We start from the raw sequence: 19,437 nt of genomic DNA on the forward strand, positions 1-19,437 counted from the left end.
CTTTGCTCAAACCAGGAGTCTTCTGCATCAGCTGAATGTCCTTCTTGGTGATCTCCGCCGGCTTCTTTGCGAAAATCGCCGTCAGTTTCCCGAATACAGGGTTTTTCTTGAAGAACGAGACGTCCTTCTCCGTGAGTTTCGGTTGATTCTTTCCTAGGGCCTCCACGAGTCTGCTGGTAGTAACGTTTTTCCATCACGCAACCGGCTTGGGGAAAAATGTGTTCATTGAGAGTTGAAGGGCGCGGTGAGGCGGTTCGACTTGTGTGCTGCTGGGAGAAAACCCGAATGGTTCTCTCTCCACTGCTTCTGCCTACCGCTATGTCTATTGTTGGCAGAGTGGTTACCTAAGATGCGAAGCCTCATGCTTCCGGAAATAAAGGTATCCGCCTCAACAGATACCTCCGCTTTCCATCACGCAACCGGCTTGGGGAAAAATGTGTTCATTGAGAGTTGAAGGGCGCGGTGGACGGCCCCATGTTGTTAAATTGTTCGCCGTGGACTTGACTCTCTGTGAAGCACCATTCTTCTCGACATCCCCATAGACGCTTTTGCTGAAAGACGAGGATACTCTTTGAAGCAGTTCGATGCCCATCTGCCGAGTAGCTTTATGGCCAGCCGATCTGCCCCGCCCGCGACGAGGGCTGTCGCCCCACCGATGCGAAGTGAATGCGTGGCGTACTCGTGTTCAGGGACTCCAGCAAGTCGTGCCGTACACTTGATTGCGTTTGAGACTGCGAGCGCCGTCAGATTCCCGCACAGGTAGGGGTTCAATTCACAGTGTAGTTTCTTGCGGGCCTGCCTGATGTGGCTCAGCCCTCGGACCGGGCAGATTAGATCATCTCCCGATGAATGCATGGTTCTCCACGAGCCTCGTCCAAACTGATCATTTTTTGCGCCTTCTAGTCCCATCGTGACGGCAGAGGCCTTGGACTGCTTGACCCGCTTGCCGTGTTTGTCTGAGAAATACACGTTGTCATTTTTGAGGCAGTAAAAGTGACGTTGCTTGCCGATCTGCAGATACTCCGACCTTCGTAGCATGAAGAAGTAGCCGATCAGGACGCTGCCCCACAGAAGCTGGTGATGCGGCCGAGACAAGTCGAGGGTGCGGTGAAGCAGGTGTAGAATGGCGTAGTGATTGGTTGCTTTTTCCTCTTGGGAAGCGACAGTCGTTTGATGCCCTGGAGTAGCATACTCAACCGCGGAGATGATACGAGCTGTATATCGCATACCGCCGGTGGAACCATTTAATACTGGCGAGCTTCAGCATGATGGTACTGTGTTGGTTGCCCTTGAACTCTTGGTTGGCGCCTTGTGCCCAGCATGAAGTAGCGAAATATCCTAGTCGACGGGAGGCGTTTGTTGCAGTGAGCTACCGATTCCACCCCATCTGCTGTGTAAATCTGCACCATTGCTTCCAGTGCTGGCGATACTTGGTACTGGTAGCGCCTGCCAGGGAGTGCCGGAGCAGCATTGAGCCCAAACGGCCGATAGATCGTCGAATGGTGGCTTGATTGCGTCCTGTGACCACGATTTAGATAGGTTAGTCCACAGTGTTGAGATGGGATCGGCGTTACTCCAGGCCCTCGATCCCGCGTCTGCCATCCCATTGAGCTTGCCGGGTATGTGTGATGCCGTGCACACTAGTTTGTACTGGAATTCTGCCAGTGAGAGTAGTCTGTTGTACATCTGTGCCGTTGGATGTCTGCTGGCTCGCCGATTAGCCCAGGTAACAGCGGTAGTGTTGTCGATATGAAACTCAATGCGCTTGAGCTTATTGTCCGGGGATTTCCAGCGTGGACCCCAGTGAAGTACGGTTAGTACCGCACTACGGAGTTCTCGTACGTTGATAGATAAGGCTTCCGATTCACCGCTGCTAAACCGTTGACGGATATATCGATTCGCCTGAGGGTCCAATGCACAAAGTCCGTCACCGCTAGCGTCCATGTGTACGTAGACCTCGGGTTCTAGTAAGTCTGCAAATTCTGCCACCGGGATCGAGTTGAAGTGCTGAGGCTGGTGGAGTACCGCGCGGAACCACATAAGGTCATTACGAGCATCTTCTGATAGAGCTCTCGATCCGAATCTTGGCATCTCATTGGCATTGACTTGTAATCTTTGGAAGAAGGCACGAGCTGGTCTTGAGCACGATGCAACGTGACGTAAGCTGCCCAAAACCTTTTCAAGCGTCTTCTTTGTTGAGACCCGAGCTGCCAATATCGCCGATACCCTGTTCATCGCTTTCAGGATCTTGTCTGGTGGAATCGAGACGGACGCAGCTTCGGTGTCCCACAATAGTCCCAGGGCCTTGAGTCTTGTAGACCACCCTGTAATTTTTTCTCGTTAATTGCGGTCGGTCCCAGCACCGTCGCCATTGCCCGGCGGAGTGCCAGATTGGCTTCGAGACATTTTGAGCCTTCGTTGATCTCCACCAGCGTGTGGTCGTCGCACCACACGTTTCCTTTGAAACGCTGACAGTCGCTGTCGCCGAACTCATAGAGGGGTTAATGAGCTTTCCAGCTACCGCGTAGTAAGCTGGTGATCCGCACCATCCGAAACCGAGGGAGAGGTCGATCACTAGGAGGTCATCGAACAGGAAGCTGAACATGTGTACATCTTCTGCGCGAAGGGGAATGTGGCGGAACGCCCCGGCCACGTCTCCCAGCATTAGATGTACGGATGCAGCAGGGTCGGACTTTTTGAGTCCGTGAATTCGTTTTGCGATTGCTCTCAGCGGATTGTACGAGATCGGAGGATGATCACTCCGATCCGTGTAATCGTTCACCGAGGCATTAGATGGGTACGCGTAGTTGTTGATGAGGACGTATGTCATTCTCGCCTGCACCGGGTTTGTCCACCACCCCAACGGGCTGATGAAACCTCTGTCCATTGGTCTAGCAATGTCGCGTTGACAATCAGGTACCGGCCTTCTTTTTGACCTTTGCGGAGGTGACGGCGTACATGTTGCCGATGGTCATCGACGCCGCGCTGGTTCGTTGGCCGAATGGTTTGAAGGTTCGGTTTTGACGCGTTCCACCTTGGAACGACGCCGTGTCGTACGATCTCGTTCCATTGAGCTACGGTATCTGCGATTGCTGGGTCGCTCGATTGGTGGAGCTCGAAGAGATCCTTATTTGGACGTGGATCAGATAGAGTCTGGCCGCGCAACGCCTTGACAACCTCGGGTAAGCTTAGCTTGCCGCGATACGCCAATTGGGACCAAAAGGCCACCTCATCATAATTTATGTCATCTTGATCGGCTAGTGACTCTGACCCCAGCACTTTCATGTCGAACTGAGCCGCCACGGATGCCCAGTGCTCGCGAAATGTAGTGACGTTAAGCCGGTGTGTAGCGCTGAGAGTCGCCATGAATCGTGAATGCTGATGGCACGAACTAGCGCTGTGGTTGTCACTGTTTCCGCTCTTGGGTTCGATCCCCGGTCGGGTTGCCTGGCCTCATAAGTCCTTGCACTCGTCGGACAGACTTTCCACCTCTGTATGATGACGTTTTTGGCGTCGGTTGTCAGCGATTCTGGTCGGAAATGCGCTCGGGCACAGTCTGCTAATGTGCAGCCTGCCTTCGACACATATCGAAGGCACAAGCGTCGGCCGTCATCTCCTTTCGGGAGCGGTGCTATCACAGATGATGGAATTTTCGGCCTGCGCTGGTCTGGCTGACGCTGGTGCTTACCGCCGGTGCTTTCGGTTCCCCTAGGGTGACTACCGACCGTCTGTTGCTGCCACGACGGGATGGACTCCTTCAATGCTATCAGTTTTTCGTCGTTGCGGGTGAACTCCTTGCGAACATGAAGGGCGGACTCCAGTCCTTTCGTGACCAGTAGGCTACGGAATCTGCTGAACTTGCAGTTGATCCAGTGAGTGAGCAGCCGTGCCATGACTACAGTTTGCGGTGCGTTGTCGGCGTAGCCAATGATGAAGTCTCGCGCAGCAGCAATAAAACGTTTTGTGGCCTTGTTGTAGAGAAACTTCCCGAACTTGTAGAAAGCTGAGAGCGCGCCGATGAGATCGCTGCAGCTGGTAGCTTTCGGAGGAGGGCTTAGATTGTTCTTTGAGGAGAAATCCCACATATTCACCCCATTTTCGATAACCGCGACCTCATCCGTTGGGAGCGCCCGCCGGAAGTGCATGATTGAGAGGCCAGCACCGAACGCAAAATGCCAGGCGCCCCGGAGTATCGGTGGCGTTCCAATGAAATCGACAGAAGAGGACTGTTGGGCCGTCTGGAGCAAGAATTGAGGAAGCTTACCTTTGTGTCGTCGGCGAACGATGGCCTTGTGGACTCGGCGCTCCGTCGGGGATGGGTGAAAGACAACTCCTCGGTCTCTCCGTTTGCTGTGTTCATCTTCGCTGGTGCTGCTGTCGAAGTCGGAGCTGGAGTCCCTCCTGCGGCTGATCCGCCGTCGTTTGGAGAGAGGCCGATGCATTTGCCTCACAATGTCTACATCCTCGTCATCTGAAGAAATGTCTGCTAATACTGGTTCATGATTGTGCTCAGAGCTGTCGTCGGGATCACTCTCGTCATCATCATCGGGTCGAGTCCGGCGGCGGCCCAGCCTTGGCGGGTTATCCTCCGATGCCGTTGTGGTACTAATGTCTTGGGCGTGGTTGTCGACATACATGTTGTCCGGACGCTTGGTTCTCGCAGCGACGTGAAAATCAACGATGTGTTGCCGTCTATCGCGGACGAGCTGCAGCGTTGTGGGCCGTATAAGCGGGACCACGTCGCTACCATTAAATGGTATTGTCAGGGACCTTGTGATCGTATCGGGAAGGCCCGAGCGCCGGCGGCGGCACAAGACAACGACGTTATTATGCGCCGCGAGTAGTTCAGTGGCGCTGAGAGCGATGGGGTTCGCACCTCCGCCGGTTTGGATGGCATAATTGAGAGCATCGACTTTAATGACCGGAGTTTCAGGTAACAGCGGGAGTCGAGTGGTGGTATCCTGACAGACAAGGTGCAATGTTGTAACAGACTCGCTCGCTGTGTAGCCGGACACCACTGCATAAGCCCATTCGTCTGGACCTGCAGCCGAGGTGCGAATGAACGCGACGGGGTGGGCTACGAATGAACCCGGCCAGAGTTCTCGTTCAAGGTTCTGGACAGTCCGGTAGCCGAACATTTCCAACGGTATGGACAGTCGGCTTGCTTCGTCCTCTGCGTCTGGTCCCACCACCTTGACGATCGCCATGTCGGCTTCGATTGCAACTAACTCCACATACTGAAAGTCCGCAAGCCCTTCAACATGACCTGGGCCCACGAGTGCCAGATCGCCGAGAGCAGGGGGAGTGGCCATCTTGATGTGGACAAGAGAGTTGGACTTGAGGTTGAGTTGCTGCGCTTTGTCGACTTGTGTGCTGCTGGGAGAAAATCCGAATGGTTCTCTCTCCACTGCTTCTGCCTGCCGCTATGTCTATTGTTGGCAGAGTGGTTACCTAAGATGCGAAGCCTCATGCTTCCGGAAATAAAGGTATCCGCCTCAACGGATACCTCCGCCTTCTGAGCAACTGCCATCACCGTGTCGGACGGGAGGATCTTCTGGGACAACGCCTTCGTAGGCGCGAGATTCTTCCCGAACAGGTTTTTAAACTTGAAGAAGTCGAAAACGCCCCGCTCTTCCTTCTGCTCATCAAGGGTCTTTGAGTCAAAGGCATGAGGTTCAGTTGTGGGGTATTTTGAGTCATTGTCTCCGCTTGTGTCATTCTTTTTGACTACCGTGGGTTCAATGCGATCGATAGCAGTCTCTGCGTTACCTTTGTGGGTGGGTTCGTCGGAACGGAGGCCATAGCAGCTTGAGGCAAAGAGAACCAGCACAAGAGCCAAAAGATAGCTGGTAGTACGCATGGCGGCTTCGTTGTGGCAGCGGAGGTTCGAGGAGTACGAGGCTTAATTGTGAATGAAACACGCGTGCCTAAGCTCCGTCTCCTGCGCAGCACTGCAAGGATGAGTAATCCTTGCCACCATAAAAAGTTGCAAACATGACATGTGTGGTCATCAACGAGACCATCGACGACGACCTACCTTATCGATACATACACGAGTAGTGTCCGACTCTCATTTCTGCAACGGTAGTGCGATTGGACGTAAAACGAGGTACACAACTGTACATATTGTAGAGCAACTGCAAGCGTTTTCAAGTATCCGAGGGCGGATGTCATGGGAGTCAGAATCTGTCAAGTGTCAAGAGCCCGACAAAAGGTGCCTTACACAGTAATCTTGTTCGTGCAGCACAGTCAGCAAGACACCAGACTATCTTCCATACTTAAGTACAGATGTCCCCGGCAAATGTGCAACTGCAAGCCGCAATTTACCTCGCACAGGTAGTACAGATGTGCATGGGGTGTGCTTTATCAATTCAATGTACATTCATTTGTCGGAATACGCTTTGTTCCTTGCCTTAGGAATTAAAAACCGAATCGTGCTTATATTGTATTTCTCGGACTGAAAACGACAGCTCTAGCACAAACGACATTTCGAACTTGGTACCAAATGTGCCCCACAGTTTCCATACCAAACAGATGCAAGTGTGCAAAAGCATGGGTGTAGCTGCTACCAAAACATTGAAAGCCAGGGCATAACTTATCCCATGATCACTAGTTGCGATCCTGGGACTCAATATCGATCTTGATCAGGTCGGCATAAATGATTACGCCATACTCATCAGGTCGACATGTATCCACTTCAATCCGGAGGTGGATGTCTTCTGAACACAACCGGACATAACTGGACACCACTGTACACAACTGGCCATAACTGGACACATCCGCAATCTTTCCATCGCGATTCCTCCAAACGCGATCTCATGCCATCAGTCCCTTCCGAATCGCTCAATCTCTCCAACTGGCAAGTCGCTTCACCTCAACGACATGGTGCTTTTAGACGGAAAGAATTTGGATATCCGTCACAAGGGGTATGCCCAGTCGAAGAAACTTGCTCCACGATACATTGGACCTTTTCCAGTGATAAAGAAGATCTCAAAAGATTCCTATGAGTTGGGATTATCGAAGGGATTAAAGTTGCATACTGTGTTCCACACATCATTGCTGAAACCGTATCGCAAGGACCCAAAGCGAAGGCAGCAGGTGAACAAAGTCGTGTTAGCCGATGGAACCGAAGGACAACTCGTTGAAGCGATGATTGATCACCGCATGTACAAGGGAAAACCGCAGTACAAGATTTGGTGGCTAGGTGAATTCAGAGCTGATGCAACCTGGGAGCCCATTGAGAATCTAAAGCAGATTCCTGGGCTCATCGACCTCTATTGGAAATTCAAGAAGCGACCGAAGCCATTTTCAAAATAGGCGTCTTCTTGAAGGGAGGTCATGTGACGCAGTTGCCGTCAGCGGCAGGTATTGCCGCAACTACAACCAATCTGGTTGAACAATAAATTTTCGTATGCATGTCTACCAATATCTGAATGGCGCAAGATATTCAAGGATAAGAACAAGAATCTGATACGTCCGATAATCATTAATTTGATTGGTCTAAATCATCAAGATTTGATAATATCCAGTATGGGAACTGGATTTTTGATGAAACTACAACTACGTGGATATTTTAGACAAGATCATTGGTAGAACAGATAGCAGCTGAGATTAGAGAAGGATAGGCTTTAGGGTAGGACACTAGTGGTCTCAAGGACATCCGTAAAAGCAAACAGCTCAATCTCAATCACTTCTCAATTTGCTTTCAATAGCAACAACCCCTCCACCAACCTCGTCACCTGCCTACCCAAGGACCGCACGCCGGACACGCCAAGCAAGACCTTCCTCGGCGCAAGACTGTTACATGCTGTTGATCCTTCTGACAGACGAACGCTATCGAATCGAGGAACAGCATTGCACTGAGTTTGCAGTCATTGATAAAAAGGCTTCGCCGTACGAAGGCACACTGCTACATGCCGAAGTGACCCGAGCACTTTATGAAATTCTGTTTTTGAGGACTTTTCACGCTCTAGCAATTTCTGGACGCGAGTCCTTGCTTTGGAGACTTTTTCACTTGGAATTGACACGGTGCGTCGCACTGTGTTCCACCGAAGACCTAACGCAACCAATTCAGAGCTCCAAGAAGAAAATTTGGCCTCATTAATGGCGCGAGGACCAAGGACAGCTAGCATGGCATGCCTCAGCGTTGCTTCAGCTAATAGTAGTCGGTCACCAACGTCGGGCTCAACCAGAATATGATCATCCACCCATTCATACTGGAAAAATGGATTATCATCGACGGCATCAGACACCGAAGCCGGTGAATTCGATCCCATCAACCATGATATCGCGCGACCGAAGAGGGCGTAATAGGGGGGTGAGCCTGACCAGCCAAACGGTGCTGCCATATCAATGATGACAATCTCCAGCTCCTTCACAAAGGCTGCCATGCGGAATACTTGATTTGCACGAGTACGCAAATGTCGGAAGGCGCCCTTAACGTCCCCTTTCAAAATCCGAATTCGGTCAGCGTGACCGTGGATGGCTAGGTGCTCGATTCTTCTCGCAATAATTGTCACGGATTCGTAGTGCACCTTGGGGACGGATTCGACGACAAATGAGGCATTAACAGAATCTTTCCTGGGGTATGACAAATCGTGAATTGTGTGAACTTCTTCTGCAGGATCCGTACCCTTCTTTTCTACAGCTCCCAAGGGGCTGCAAACCACTTCCGGCCATTGATCAAGAATGTCTGCATTTGCCACCAGGTACTGGCCAGCGTCTTGTCCCTCACGAATACTTCTTGTCACTGCATTCAGGTAGCGCCTGCATGACCCGTGGTATTTCGGGGGAGATCGCCGAGGTATTGAGCCTTGGCGCCAAGTGGCATCGATGCCATATTCCGCTATAGCAATTAGACGGTCAAGGTGAGGGTACCCATCCAGAACCAGTCGTAGTCTGTCGATGTCCAGGGCCTTGTTGGGCCTGAGATCGTGAGGAACTTCACCTCGAACAAACTACGTGGCTTCTTCGACAGTCATGTTCTGATCGCGAATATTTCGAGACAGGGACGCACACGCAACTTTGTCGATTGTGTAGGCATCCTTTGATTTAGCACGCCGGAACCCCATGGTACGGTGCAAGGCCGATATCTTACACTCTTGTCGGAGTAGTTCCTCTTCCAGTTCGCGCTGAATTTTCTGAGCAGACAATTTCGACAGGGTGAACCGACCCGATGACTGGACAGGAGTACGCTCGACGCTGTTTGATTGAGATTTCTCTTCTTGGAAGCATGGCCTCGACTGACAACTACCGGGACCTCCCAAGTGAACCATTGCCTGCAGCACTGGCTTAGCAGTGCCGTCGACAAGTACTTGGGACCGGAGCACCCTGTCAGCCTTACTCATTGCCTCCGTAACTGTAGGACCGGAACCTCCCGAGTGAACCATTGCCTGTAGCACTGGCTTAGCAGTGCCGTCGACAAGTACTTGGGACCGGAGCACTCTGTCAGCGTTGCTTATTGCCTCCGTAACTGTAGGACCGGGACCTCCCAAGCGAACCATTGTAGACTGCACTGATTTGATGGTGCCGCCAACACGTACTTGGGACCGGTGTGTCTTCTCAATCATACGCGATGCTCCCAGACTAGTTGCATGAAACTGCCTCGGCCGACAATGACCTGTACCTCCCTCACCTACTCCGTGCGAGAGGTTCGTTGTTGAAAGGCGCGTCGTAAGTACTTCGTTACTTGAGAGGACAGAACTGATCGCTCCATCGTGCTGCTGCTGCGCTGTATCATCTCGCCGAGGAAGACACGCAGTCGATCTACCCTTGAGGAGTCAAAGATGTTTGTATTCGTCTTTCAACCCACGAAAGCGTCTGTTGATCTCGTTCTTGACTAGTTGGGGCAAATTCTTGGGTACGAAGTGCCCGCGCTCGCTTGGACACGCGCCGTCACTTTCGGCTTCACACCCAAGACGTGATAAAAATCGCATACACAGACTGCGAGACTGCCAAGATGCGGGGTCGACCTGCACCGGTAACTGCTGCAGAACACCATGAGGGATTTTCCCGAGTTTCTTTTTAATTTCGCGCTGTACGATAGTGTTTTATTGAGATGCCGGTCCCCGTGAACTGCATTGTGTGGAGGGTGCGTCTAACACGACGGGATTCGTATCGGTCGCTTGACGATGAAGTTTCACAAACATCAAATCTCGCAACAGGCGGTCATCAGACGAACAGCGCTGTTGGACGTTTGTTAGGTTTCACCTGCTTCTGCAGCAGCGCGAAAATCCTCCAGGACATCATTGACCCAGTAGACTAGCGCAGAGAGGTCTTTTATGCTCCACGGGACTTGAGCTAATGTTTCCTCAATGAACTCCACCATACACTTGACCAGCTCAATCAGCTCCACGCAGCAATATTCTCGAACGTACGACAGGAAAACCCTCGATGCATCAGCCACCTCTTCGATGTTAGTTGCAGGATCGGCAGGAGCAAATTCTGCCGATGCAGACAGGTTGTCAAATTGGATCCTCCAGCTGACAGCCACGCGATTCGCTTCCCTTGCGGGAATCGGGCAAAATGTCGAATTGAAAGCCCACTAGAACCGAACCGTAGATCATAGACACGAGTGCACACTCCCGGGAGCGCCTTGAATTTCACGTGTTCGGACCGAACCAGACCTTTAACAAAAACGTTAGACGGCTTACCTTTGTGCTTCACCGCTGTCACTCGTTCATGCACGCACTGTTGGTCTTCGCGAGGGGCAAAGTCGAATTTTGACGTCGGAGCCGCCTTCTTTGATGTTGACCCTGTTATCAGCTGCTCCGGCTGAGCAATGGTGACTGCATTTTTAATTGTTGTGTTTGGCAGAGCACCGATGTTCTGACGCATACTGAGGAACCGATGCATGAGGTCTGGGTTACCTCTGAGCTTCTCGATAATCAAGTCGTCCTGGTCCACCGCGTTTCGTATCCGCTTCTGGCGATATTTGGACGGGTCCGTCGAGATTGACACTGCTTGGTGAGGACGCTTTCCGCGGTTTTGCTGTCCGCTGACAGAAGTCTGACCCACCGATTCCCGCTCCGACTGGTCTTGGGGGGTCTCGTCGTCGTCCGTAAACGGATCAAATAACCCGCCGGTTTCTCCTATCGATCCACCCGCCTTATCAGGGTGGTGCGTACGTTGCTGTTCCGGTGGACGACAGAATGACTCCCCGACACTTGCGGGGACTGGGTCGACGCCTCCGTCAACGTAATAAGCAAAGTCCAGAGCATGCTGCAAGGTAAATGTAGCAACATTGCCAGATTTTGGATCGACCCAGTGACAGGTCTTTGTTGCGCTGGGGAGGTTATCATCCTCCAGCAGGTCTCCGAGCACCGTAGCAATGTTATTGGAGCCCACGTCTCCGTCCTCACCCAGAACTTGTTTCAGAATTGACTCTTCGATCGCCTTGATATCACTCGGGCTCCATTCGTCGCTGTTGAACTGAACATGCTCCAGCAGAAGTGCAATCACCGGAGCCACCACCTCCACGGAGCTGGCCCTTACTCCGAATTGATGACCATCTGAGGCAACAGTGACCGTGTCGCCGTCGACAGCGATGACCTGCCCGTAGTGCACTTGGTCAGCACTCGTGACCGATACAGCTCGTCTTAGTAGCGATACCCTCCCTGCCTTGTTCACGTCGCTTGCCGTTGTCACATGCGTTTCGGCCACGCTCCGGAGAACGCGACCTTCTCCACCTTCCAAACTGAGCAACGTCACCCAAATGGGTTCCAGCCGCAGTACCTTAGCATAGAATGGTTGATCGACATTCCCGTCGACAACTTCTGGGGTCAAATGGAGGTAAGAGCGAGCAGTAAGACGAACCATCCTCCTAGAATACTGAAGGGTAGATCACTGCAGGTGGGGATGTGAAGCAGGAAGACTTAAGCGCGACCAGGACAAACTGAAACTAACGACAGCTACGCCTACGGCCTTCTACGTTGGTTTCATCTTGTGCTGCCTTGGTAGAAAAGCTATTTTCGCTCCCTGCTCGAAAACTTCCATTTCATCCATAAACTACTACTACTACTGATCTACTGATTTTAGTCTGTAAAGTGCAATTATCACCATCGGAAAAAAATCTCCATGAGTCACAAAACACATATAGCAAACGTGTCATTTGAATCTTCAGCTTGATTTATGGGTGCTTAATCCAGAGACGTACTTTAGTTTAAACTTTTAAAAAAGTAGGTACAGTACATGTTAGGGCACTTTTCTTCAAGAAACAACATTTGACACCCACAAAATGGACTACCAAACTATCAATGGATGTCAAAATGGAGTTTCTTAGTGCGATCCTACCTGCTACTATGTAGTAATTTAGTATACAGAAGTGGTCTACCCCAGCAAGGTCTAGCCAACTGGATGATAATTTCCTATCGAGAGTATTCGCGTACGCGTTGTCGCCTGTGCTTCGACATGCTTACACCTACAAGAAAACAATAGCTGGTCAGAACGAAAGGAGGCACTGATTTAGACTAGACAGGTCCAAGTATTTGCTGCGCTCTCGGCGCATTTTCCCTCCGACGATATCACATGCATCTCCAAAACGCGAAGTATCCTTCTATTTGATGTTTATGCTTTTTTTTTCTTTATATAGAAGCCTTATACCGACACTAAAAACATACATGAACCTTCACAAAATGTACGTGTATACGCTATAGTATCAGCAGTAAATATTAAACGCCCTCACCATGGCCCGGGCCCACGCAGTGAACTCCAACGGTTTTCTGTGAGAATCCGGCCTTGAGCTTTATAGCGACACTGCCGCTGCTTCTGCCCCCTTGTAGTCTTGGATTACAAGTCACTATTCCGCTGACTGCCGACGGCTGCTCACCATCTGCCACTGGGTCATACTAGTCTTTCCCCGTGCGCTGATAGTTTTCCTGTATGCAACGGCAAGTTGAAGTGTGACCATCACTCTACCCTTCATCCAATCACATGTTCCACTTCCTTCCATTGGCCAAAACGTTTTTAAATCTTCACATTTTAGAATCTGGTTCCGGAGATGAATTCGCATGCCCGCTGGGGCTTCCTGCACCCTTGGTGCAACGTGCTACAGTACCGAATCCACTATCGCGGACTGAACGACGGCGATGGCGACGTGTGGAACAGTCAACAGCGCGCGCTGCAAGTGATTTTGCCCACGCGCACAGGCATCTACGGGGAATACAAGGACGAAGCCACGTTCCAGATGGAGTTCCAGAGTACTCGCGAGGCGTTGGCTCTGTTGGCGGCCGTGGCCCACGTGGACTCTGACGGGTGGAAATTCCTTTTGGCAAATCACTGCGGGGTTGATTTTGGAGCTGATCAGGAGGAAGACAATGGAGTTGAAGTGCGGTTTGTGGTGTTGATGGAGCATCAGGCAGAAACAGATTTGGTCCAGTTGTGTGGCGTGGGACAACGAAGGATTTTGAGTCCGGGATATTTGAGCTCTTTGCAGAAAATTGCAACTATGGACGAAAATTGGCGACCGGATCGACCGGGGGTTGATGTCGAGATCCCCGTTCGTGTGATTTTCAGCTCGTTCACGATGTCCAAGACCAAAGTTGCACCGATTCCTATCTTGATGAGCATTCAGAATGCAGAGAGGTTGATAAAGGAAGAGTGGGAAAGCTACAATTGGAGTTTGGAGAACCAACCCGTCGAGTCAGGACAGATGAGATGCACTTTTACACTTGAGCCGATGATCGGAGACCTTCGTGGACTAGGCTGTGCGCCGGAAATTGCTGAGACGATGGCCAAGTTTGTGGGAGAAAACGTGTGGTTCTCGCAAATTTCGATTAAGGCTGACATGGACCAACAACGCGAGAACCGAGCAACGCCCATGTCGTTCCGACAGATGATGGCAGTCATTTTTGATGCTACTCGACGTAGCCAGGAGCTAGCGAACACGAGGTATTGCTCGAAGCTGACCATGTACAACCAGCAAGAAATACCGCTTCAGTTGGGGACGGTGTCCATGAAGTGCGATTACACGCTCGGGCCGTCCGAGTACGAAGCGATGTTTTCGGCGATAGTATTAACCCAGACGACAAGGAATCTTACGATACACTTACGACTAAACTCGAACGACCCGATCAATCACAAGCATTGGTGGAAGTGGCTGGCATACGGGTGCTTTTCGGAAAGGGCACGGAAGTGCTCCGCATTGACATCGCTTGAACTTACGGATATTGATGAAATGAATATTCTGGACATGGCCGAGTTTTCGGCTGTACTATCATCTCAACATCCCGAAGAAGTTCTGTACAGTGCGGCTCGAGGTCATGTTCCTGACAAGGATGCTTTATTGAAGAAGGGTGCTCTAGTTCAGTGGCTCCTCTCGAAGCAAGGCGAGCCGCAGTATAATTCCCTTTTTGTCAAGTTTTCGGCAGCTGTACCCTACGTTCGAACCTTTAGCGACGATGGCAGGAGTGAGCGTGTGAATGTACTTGTTCCAGGCTTTGGCCGATGTTTGGTCCAGCGTGTTGATTTAATGGTCCGCCAAACCCAGCTGCGAGGTGCTAAAGAGTGTGGCTTAACTTCCCTCACGCTTAAATTCGGCAACTGTGCTCAGCCAAGCTCAAGAGGAGGGCTACAGCGTCTGTTAGCTGCAAGTTGCACTTCATTGAAATTTTTGACGATCGATGGTCCAGCCGAAGAACTTGACGCGAATATGATTCTTCAAAATTGTCCTCGCCTGGTCGAGTTGTCACTGTGTAATGGATGGATAGGAATTCGACTCAACTTCACTGAGTTTCACGCAAGAAAACAAGCTATACCCAAGCTTTGTATCAGGTGGAATGACCTCGATGGCCTCACAACAGACTTGTGCAACAACCACAATTCGCTCACAAAGTGTCTTCACCGATTGAGTATTCGCTTGATAAATCTGGAAGGGTGTGGCTACAGTCGGTGGGTTCGCCATAAACCCGCTAGAAACGTATATCTGGAAGCACTTTTGGAAATGCTGGAAGTGAACCAAACACTTGAGCACCTCGAGGTCATCGTGCCATCTGAGTGCCATAATTACGGTGACTACTTCAGAGCGTATCACCGCAAACCTATTAATCGGTGTAGAAAGCTCCCGACGGGGATTAAGACTGCTTTTATAAGCATCTTGTCGACCAAGATATCACCTTCGTCGGTGAGGATGGACAAAGAAATGAAGCGCGAGGGGTCCGCATCTCGACCAACATCGTTCGAGCTAGATCGTCGGGTGCTATCGACCATCTTCGCACTTGCTACTTCGCCAGTAGTCCGCCAAGTCTACTTCCGTGAAAAAGTGAACGAAACACTGAGTGAGCTCTGCTGAGTGAAGCAATGTGGATAGCTCATATGAGCTCATATGTCTTTGTGTTTAGTGTCGTATTGTTCAGCGTCATACTGCGAAGTATTGATAACGCTTAGTACCGTAGTAGAAGAGTGAAAAACACTGGTGTTTGAGATGCTGGTTAAACAAGGGGAGCCCCAATTTGGTCACTTTCAGCGTTGTGTATCCGGGGACGGTGCTGCCAGCTTGAACGCCTGCGAAATGAACACCTCGTCATCGATTTTAACGTTTTGTCCGTCGTTATGATCGCCATCGTCGGGCCAGCTTGCATCGCTGCGGGACTCGCGGAATCCCAAGTTTTGGTGCGGCTAGCAGAATGACACACTGGGAGATTCTGAACTGAGTAATTGACTTGGACCTTCGATATAGTGGAATCGGTTGCCATGACGAGAGCGGAAAGCTAAGGAATATGCCGTGGGTTGCTCGCTGGCAGGGGTATGGGTGCTACAAAAGGTGTGTAAATCCCACGAGGGCCTTAAAGTGCACTCGTAAAATGAAGAACAAGAGTTTACTTCAGTATTGCGTAGTATCTGAAGTATCTCATTTTACTCAAGGCGTCCGGCGGGGTACTTTGTCTTGAACTTCATCGCGTACGTCTCGTAAACCTGACGCTCCGTGTTGTCCAATGCGGAGCTTTTTAATTGTAACCACTTGAAGACAACACTCGGCTGTGTCCCAGCTTCAAGCCACTTGTCGAGTAGCTTCGTCTGCCACGATGAAGCTGTCGCTTGTGTCTTTCTGACACCTTTCCCCGAAATGAGAATCTTCGACAGAATTTCGTCGCCATAATTTCTCCTTAGAGTCTCGATGATGCTCGTTTGTGCGCTCGGGTTCTCTTTGTTGAAACGAATGATGAACAGCTGAAGCGTTCGTTTCAGAAGCGGGTTATCGAGCCGCATGTTACCTTTATCGTTAAGTTTCAGCAAGTTGAAGACGTCGTCCACTGAGTTTTTGCTGTCCATCCAGCCTTTGATCTGCGAAGTTTGCAAAACATGTACAGCTCTCTCCAGAAGCCCCGCATTATCCTTGGATTCCTCGATCATCCTTGCCAAAGATTCGTCGCCATAACGAGCCGTCAATTCTGCTATCGTCGACGAGGCGTCACGTTTCTTCTTGTCGAAGTCACCAAGATACTTGAGCCACGTTTCTTTCGTCAGGTTCTCGAGCACTTCAATGTTATCATCTACAACATTCTTGAGTGCCCAGTCGTACTTCTTCGCGTATGTTTTCATGAGCGTATCGGAGCTTCCCACATTCAGCAGCTTGGAGACTTCCGCTGGGGGGTTCTTGTCACGTGCCCATTTATTGAGTAGCGAGAGCTGCAGATTCGTGGCCATCTTTTCCGTGCTCGGGACCTGCTTTGCCGTGATGAGCACCTGCGATAGTGTGTCGTCGGTGTAGTAGAGCAGCAGTGACTTGATCATATCTGTTTTGTCGTCGGGATACTTCTTGTTGAAAGCGTTGAGGTACCTGGCCCACGTTTTGAACATTGGGTCGACGAGAAAGTTGTCTGCATTCATGATGATTTGGGACTCGCCCGCACCATTTGTTCTGACAAAGGAACGTGGATACCCCATGAGATCATAGAACACGTCCGCTGGCAATTTTTTCTGTTGCAAATTCCACTGGAAATTCTCGGACTTCACTCTTCTGGCAAGGCTGATTGTGCTGGGATTTTTCATCGCCTCACTGACCACGCTTTTTACGTCGTAATGGCTGCGGATTGCAGAACCCAACGTAGTTTTTTCGTTAGGGTTCTTTGTGTTGAAGGTGTCCAGGTATTTGAGCCAAGTTGTAAGCATAGGACTACTCAGTAACTCCTTGGCCTCAGCTTCATGAAGGCGCAGTATCTTGAAAACATACGACGGGTGTTCGTTTTTGCTCTGCAAACGCTGAATCTGCTCGGCTTGCAATTTGGTGGCGATGCTTTCCGTACTTTGGCTGCGCTTCGCTTCTTGGAGTATTCTGAACAGATCGTAGTCCCCGTACTGGTTCGCCAATGATGAGACCATCGATGCCGTCGATATTGGCTCGTTGGGATGCTTTGTGTTAAAATTGTCGACATATTTGACCCAATCAACGAAGTCCGTCTTAGCACCTGCTCCTTTGTTCGCAAACATCCTCAAGACGTCCCGCGGAGCTTTCCCACTGACCACCCAATGCTCAATTTGATCTGCTTGTAACTTGGACGCTAGACTCTGCGTACTTGGAGTCTGCTTCGCTGCCTCCAGTATTTTGAACAAAGATTCGTCGCCATACGCGGTGGTCAACGTTGAGAGCATCGATGCCTGCGATATTTGCTCGTCAGGGTATTTTATGTTGAAATTGTCGACATACTTGGCCCAATCTTCGAAGTTCGACTTTGCAACCGGTGTCTTATCTGCAGCGAATATCTTCAAAACGTCCCGTGGATGCTTCTCACTGACCGCCCAATGCGCGATTTGATCAGCTCGTAATTTGGTAGCTAGACTCTGCGTACCTGGAGCTGTCATCGCTACCTCCAGTATTTTGAACAAAGCTTCGTCACCATACTGAGTAGTCAACGTTGAGAGCATCGATGCCTGCGATATTTGCTTGTCGGGGTGTTTTACGTTGAAATTGTCGACATACTTGACCCAGTCTGCGAAGGTTGACTTAGTACTCGCTGTCTTTTCCGCAGCGAATATCTTCAAAACGCCACCCGGAGGTTTTCCAATGACCGCCCAATGCTCAATTTGATCAGCTCGTAATTTGGTCGCCAATCTGTACGCACCTGGAGCCTGCTTCGCTGCTTCCAGTATTGTCAACAATGCTTCATCACCATACTGAGTGGTCAACGTTGAGAGCATCGATGTCTGCGATATTTGCTTGTCGGGGTGTTTTACGTTAAAATTGTCGACATACTTGACCCAGTCTGCAAAGATTGACTTAGTACTCGCTGTCTTTTCTGCAGCGAATATCTTCAAAACGCCACCCGGAGGTTTTCCAATGACTGCCCAATGCTCAATTTGATCAGCTCGTAATTTGGTAGCCAGACTCTGCGTACTTGGAACCTTCATCGCTGCCTCCAGCATTTTGAACAATGCTTCGTCTCCATACTCAGCGGCCAATGTTGGAATCGTCGACGCCGCCTTCCCGGGGTACTTTGCACTCAAATCGTCCACATATTTGACCCAAGCGATAAACGTGGGGTTGACAAGTAGCTCATCCCCAAATTTGGTGAGTTGTAATCCATCAAAGACTTCTTTCGCGGGTTTTCCCTTTTGGAGCCAACCCTCGAGTTTTTGTTGGAAGCCCTTCGGCAGCAGCCACGTTTGTAACTTAGAGACGTCGAACCCTCGTTCTTCACCATCGTTATCGCCGGAGCGTTGAGTCCTCAGAAAGCGCTGGTAGGGTATTTCATTCCCACCCAGCGTGGTCGAACGAGCCGTTTTCATCAAAGCAGAGCTTCTTGCATTTGAGGTCGTCACTGCTGAAGTAGCTCCAGCGAGTATCGAGCAACCCACTAGCAAGAACTGGCACAGACGCATGCCTCAGGTCCACTCGACAGACGTGTGTGGTCGTTGGGAAGCAACTTGGCAAGTGCGATAGCTCTGATTGCATGAGGTCCACGTGGATTGGAGCGTGACAGCGTCAACGATAAGATTACGAGTTGCAGTCAGAAACAGCGTCAACGAAATGATTACGAGTCGCAGTCAAAACAACAGTACAGTTCGCACGGAAAAAGGGCACGCATATTTCCCTCGCAGCCCCTCTTGCTTTTTGTATGGAAACCGCAATACTATCTTGAGATGTGGAGCGCGGATGTCACCGGCTTTGTTGCGACGACCACGGACCAAGCGGTATTTGAGAAGGCGGACCCGGCGGCGTGCTCCACGTCGAGCGGACGCTTGCACACGAGGTTTTCTCCGGAGCGGCGAAACAGATTTTCATTTCACCACCTCCTCCTCCAGAGAATATACCCTGAACTTTAGTAAAAATAGGTGACGTCCGGCATTCGAAACACCAAATGATAATCAAGGCAGATTCATGTGCTTTCGTAAGACATATTTTGTCTTTTGAGAGGTGCCGTCTGCAGCGTGTCTTGTGTATTGTCATCAATGTTTTTGACGTGCATTTCGTACGACAGACTGGGCTATATCATTGGCTAAAAT

At 50.6% G+C, this 19,437-nt stretch overlaps 4 protein-coding genes across 4 annotated transcripts; 1 reads left to right on the top strand and 3 right to left on the bottom strand.

Annotated features, from left to right (window-relative positions):
* Positions 1-3,453: 3,453 nt before the first annotated feature.
* KRP23_1727 (uncharacterized protein) lies at positions 3,454-5,860 on the bottom strand (the record flags this gene model as incomplete). Its single annotated transcript, XM_067886384.1, has 3 exons — positions 3,454-3,575; positions 3,689-5,423; positions 5,507-5,860. 3 exons carry the CDS (start codon positions 5,858-5,860, stop codon positions 3,454-3,456), a joined length of 2,211 nt encoding a protein of 736 aa, XP_067749060.1.
* A 4,338-nt stretch (positions 5,861-10,198) lies between these two features.
* Positions 10,199-11,817, bottom strand: KRP23_1728 (uncharacterized protein; the record flags this gene model as incomplete). The annotated part of the gene is made up of 2 exons (XM_067886385.1): positions 10,199-10,443; positions 10,653-11,817. The coding sequence occupies 2 exons, from the start codon at positions 11,815-11,817 to the stop codon at positions 10,199-10,201; spliced, it is 1,410 nt and encodes a 469-aa protein (XP_067749061.1).
* A 1,180-nt stretch (positions 11,818-12,997) lies between these two features.
* KRP23_1729 (uncharacterized protein) lies at positions 12,998-14,901 on the top strand (the record flags this gene model as incomplete). The annotated part of the gene is made up of 2 exons (XM_067886386.1): positions 12,998-13,887; positions 14,871-14,901. 2 exons carry the CDS (start codon positions 12,998-13,000, stop codon positions 14,899-14,901), a joined length of 921 nt encoding a protein of 306 aa, XP_067749062.1.
* A 948-nt stretch (positions 14,902-15,849) lies between these two features.
* On the bottom strand, positions 15,850-18,813 carry KRP23_1730 (RxLR effector protein PSR2; the record flags this gene model as incomplete). Its single annotated transcript, XM_067896039.1, has 1 exon — positions 15,850-18,813. The coding sequence occupies one exon, from the start codon at positions 18,811-18,813 to the stop codon at positions 15,850-15,852; it is 2,964 nt and encodes a 987-aa protein (XP_067749063.1).
* Between the last annotated feature and the right edge of the window lie 624 nt (positions 18,814-19,437).

This window comes from Phytophthora ramorum (genome assembly GCF_020800215.1).
Source record: "Phytophthora ramorum isolate Pr-102 chromosome Unknown Phyram_PR-102_s0002, whole genome shotgun sequence".
Classification (NCBI taxonomy): Eukaryota; Oomycota; class Peronosporomycetes; order Peronosporales; family Peronosporaceae; genus Phytophthora; species Phytophthora ramorum.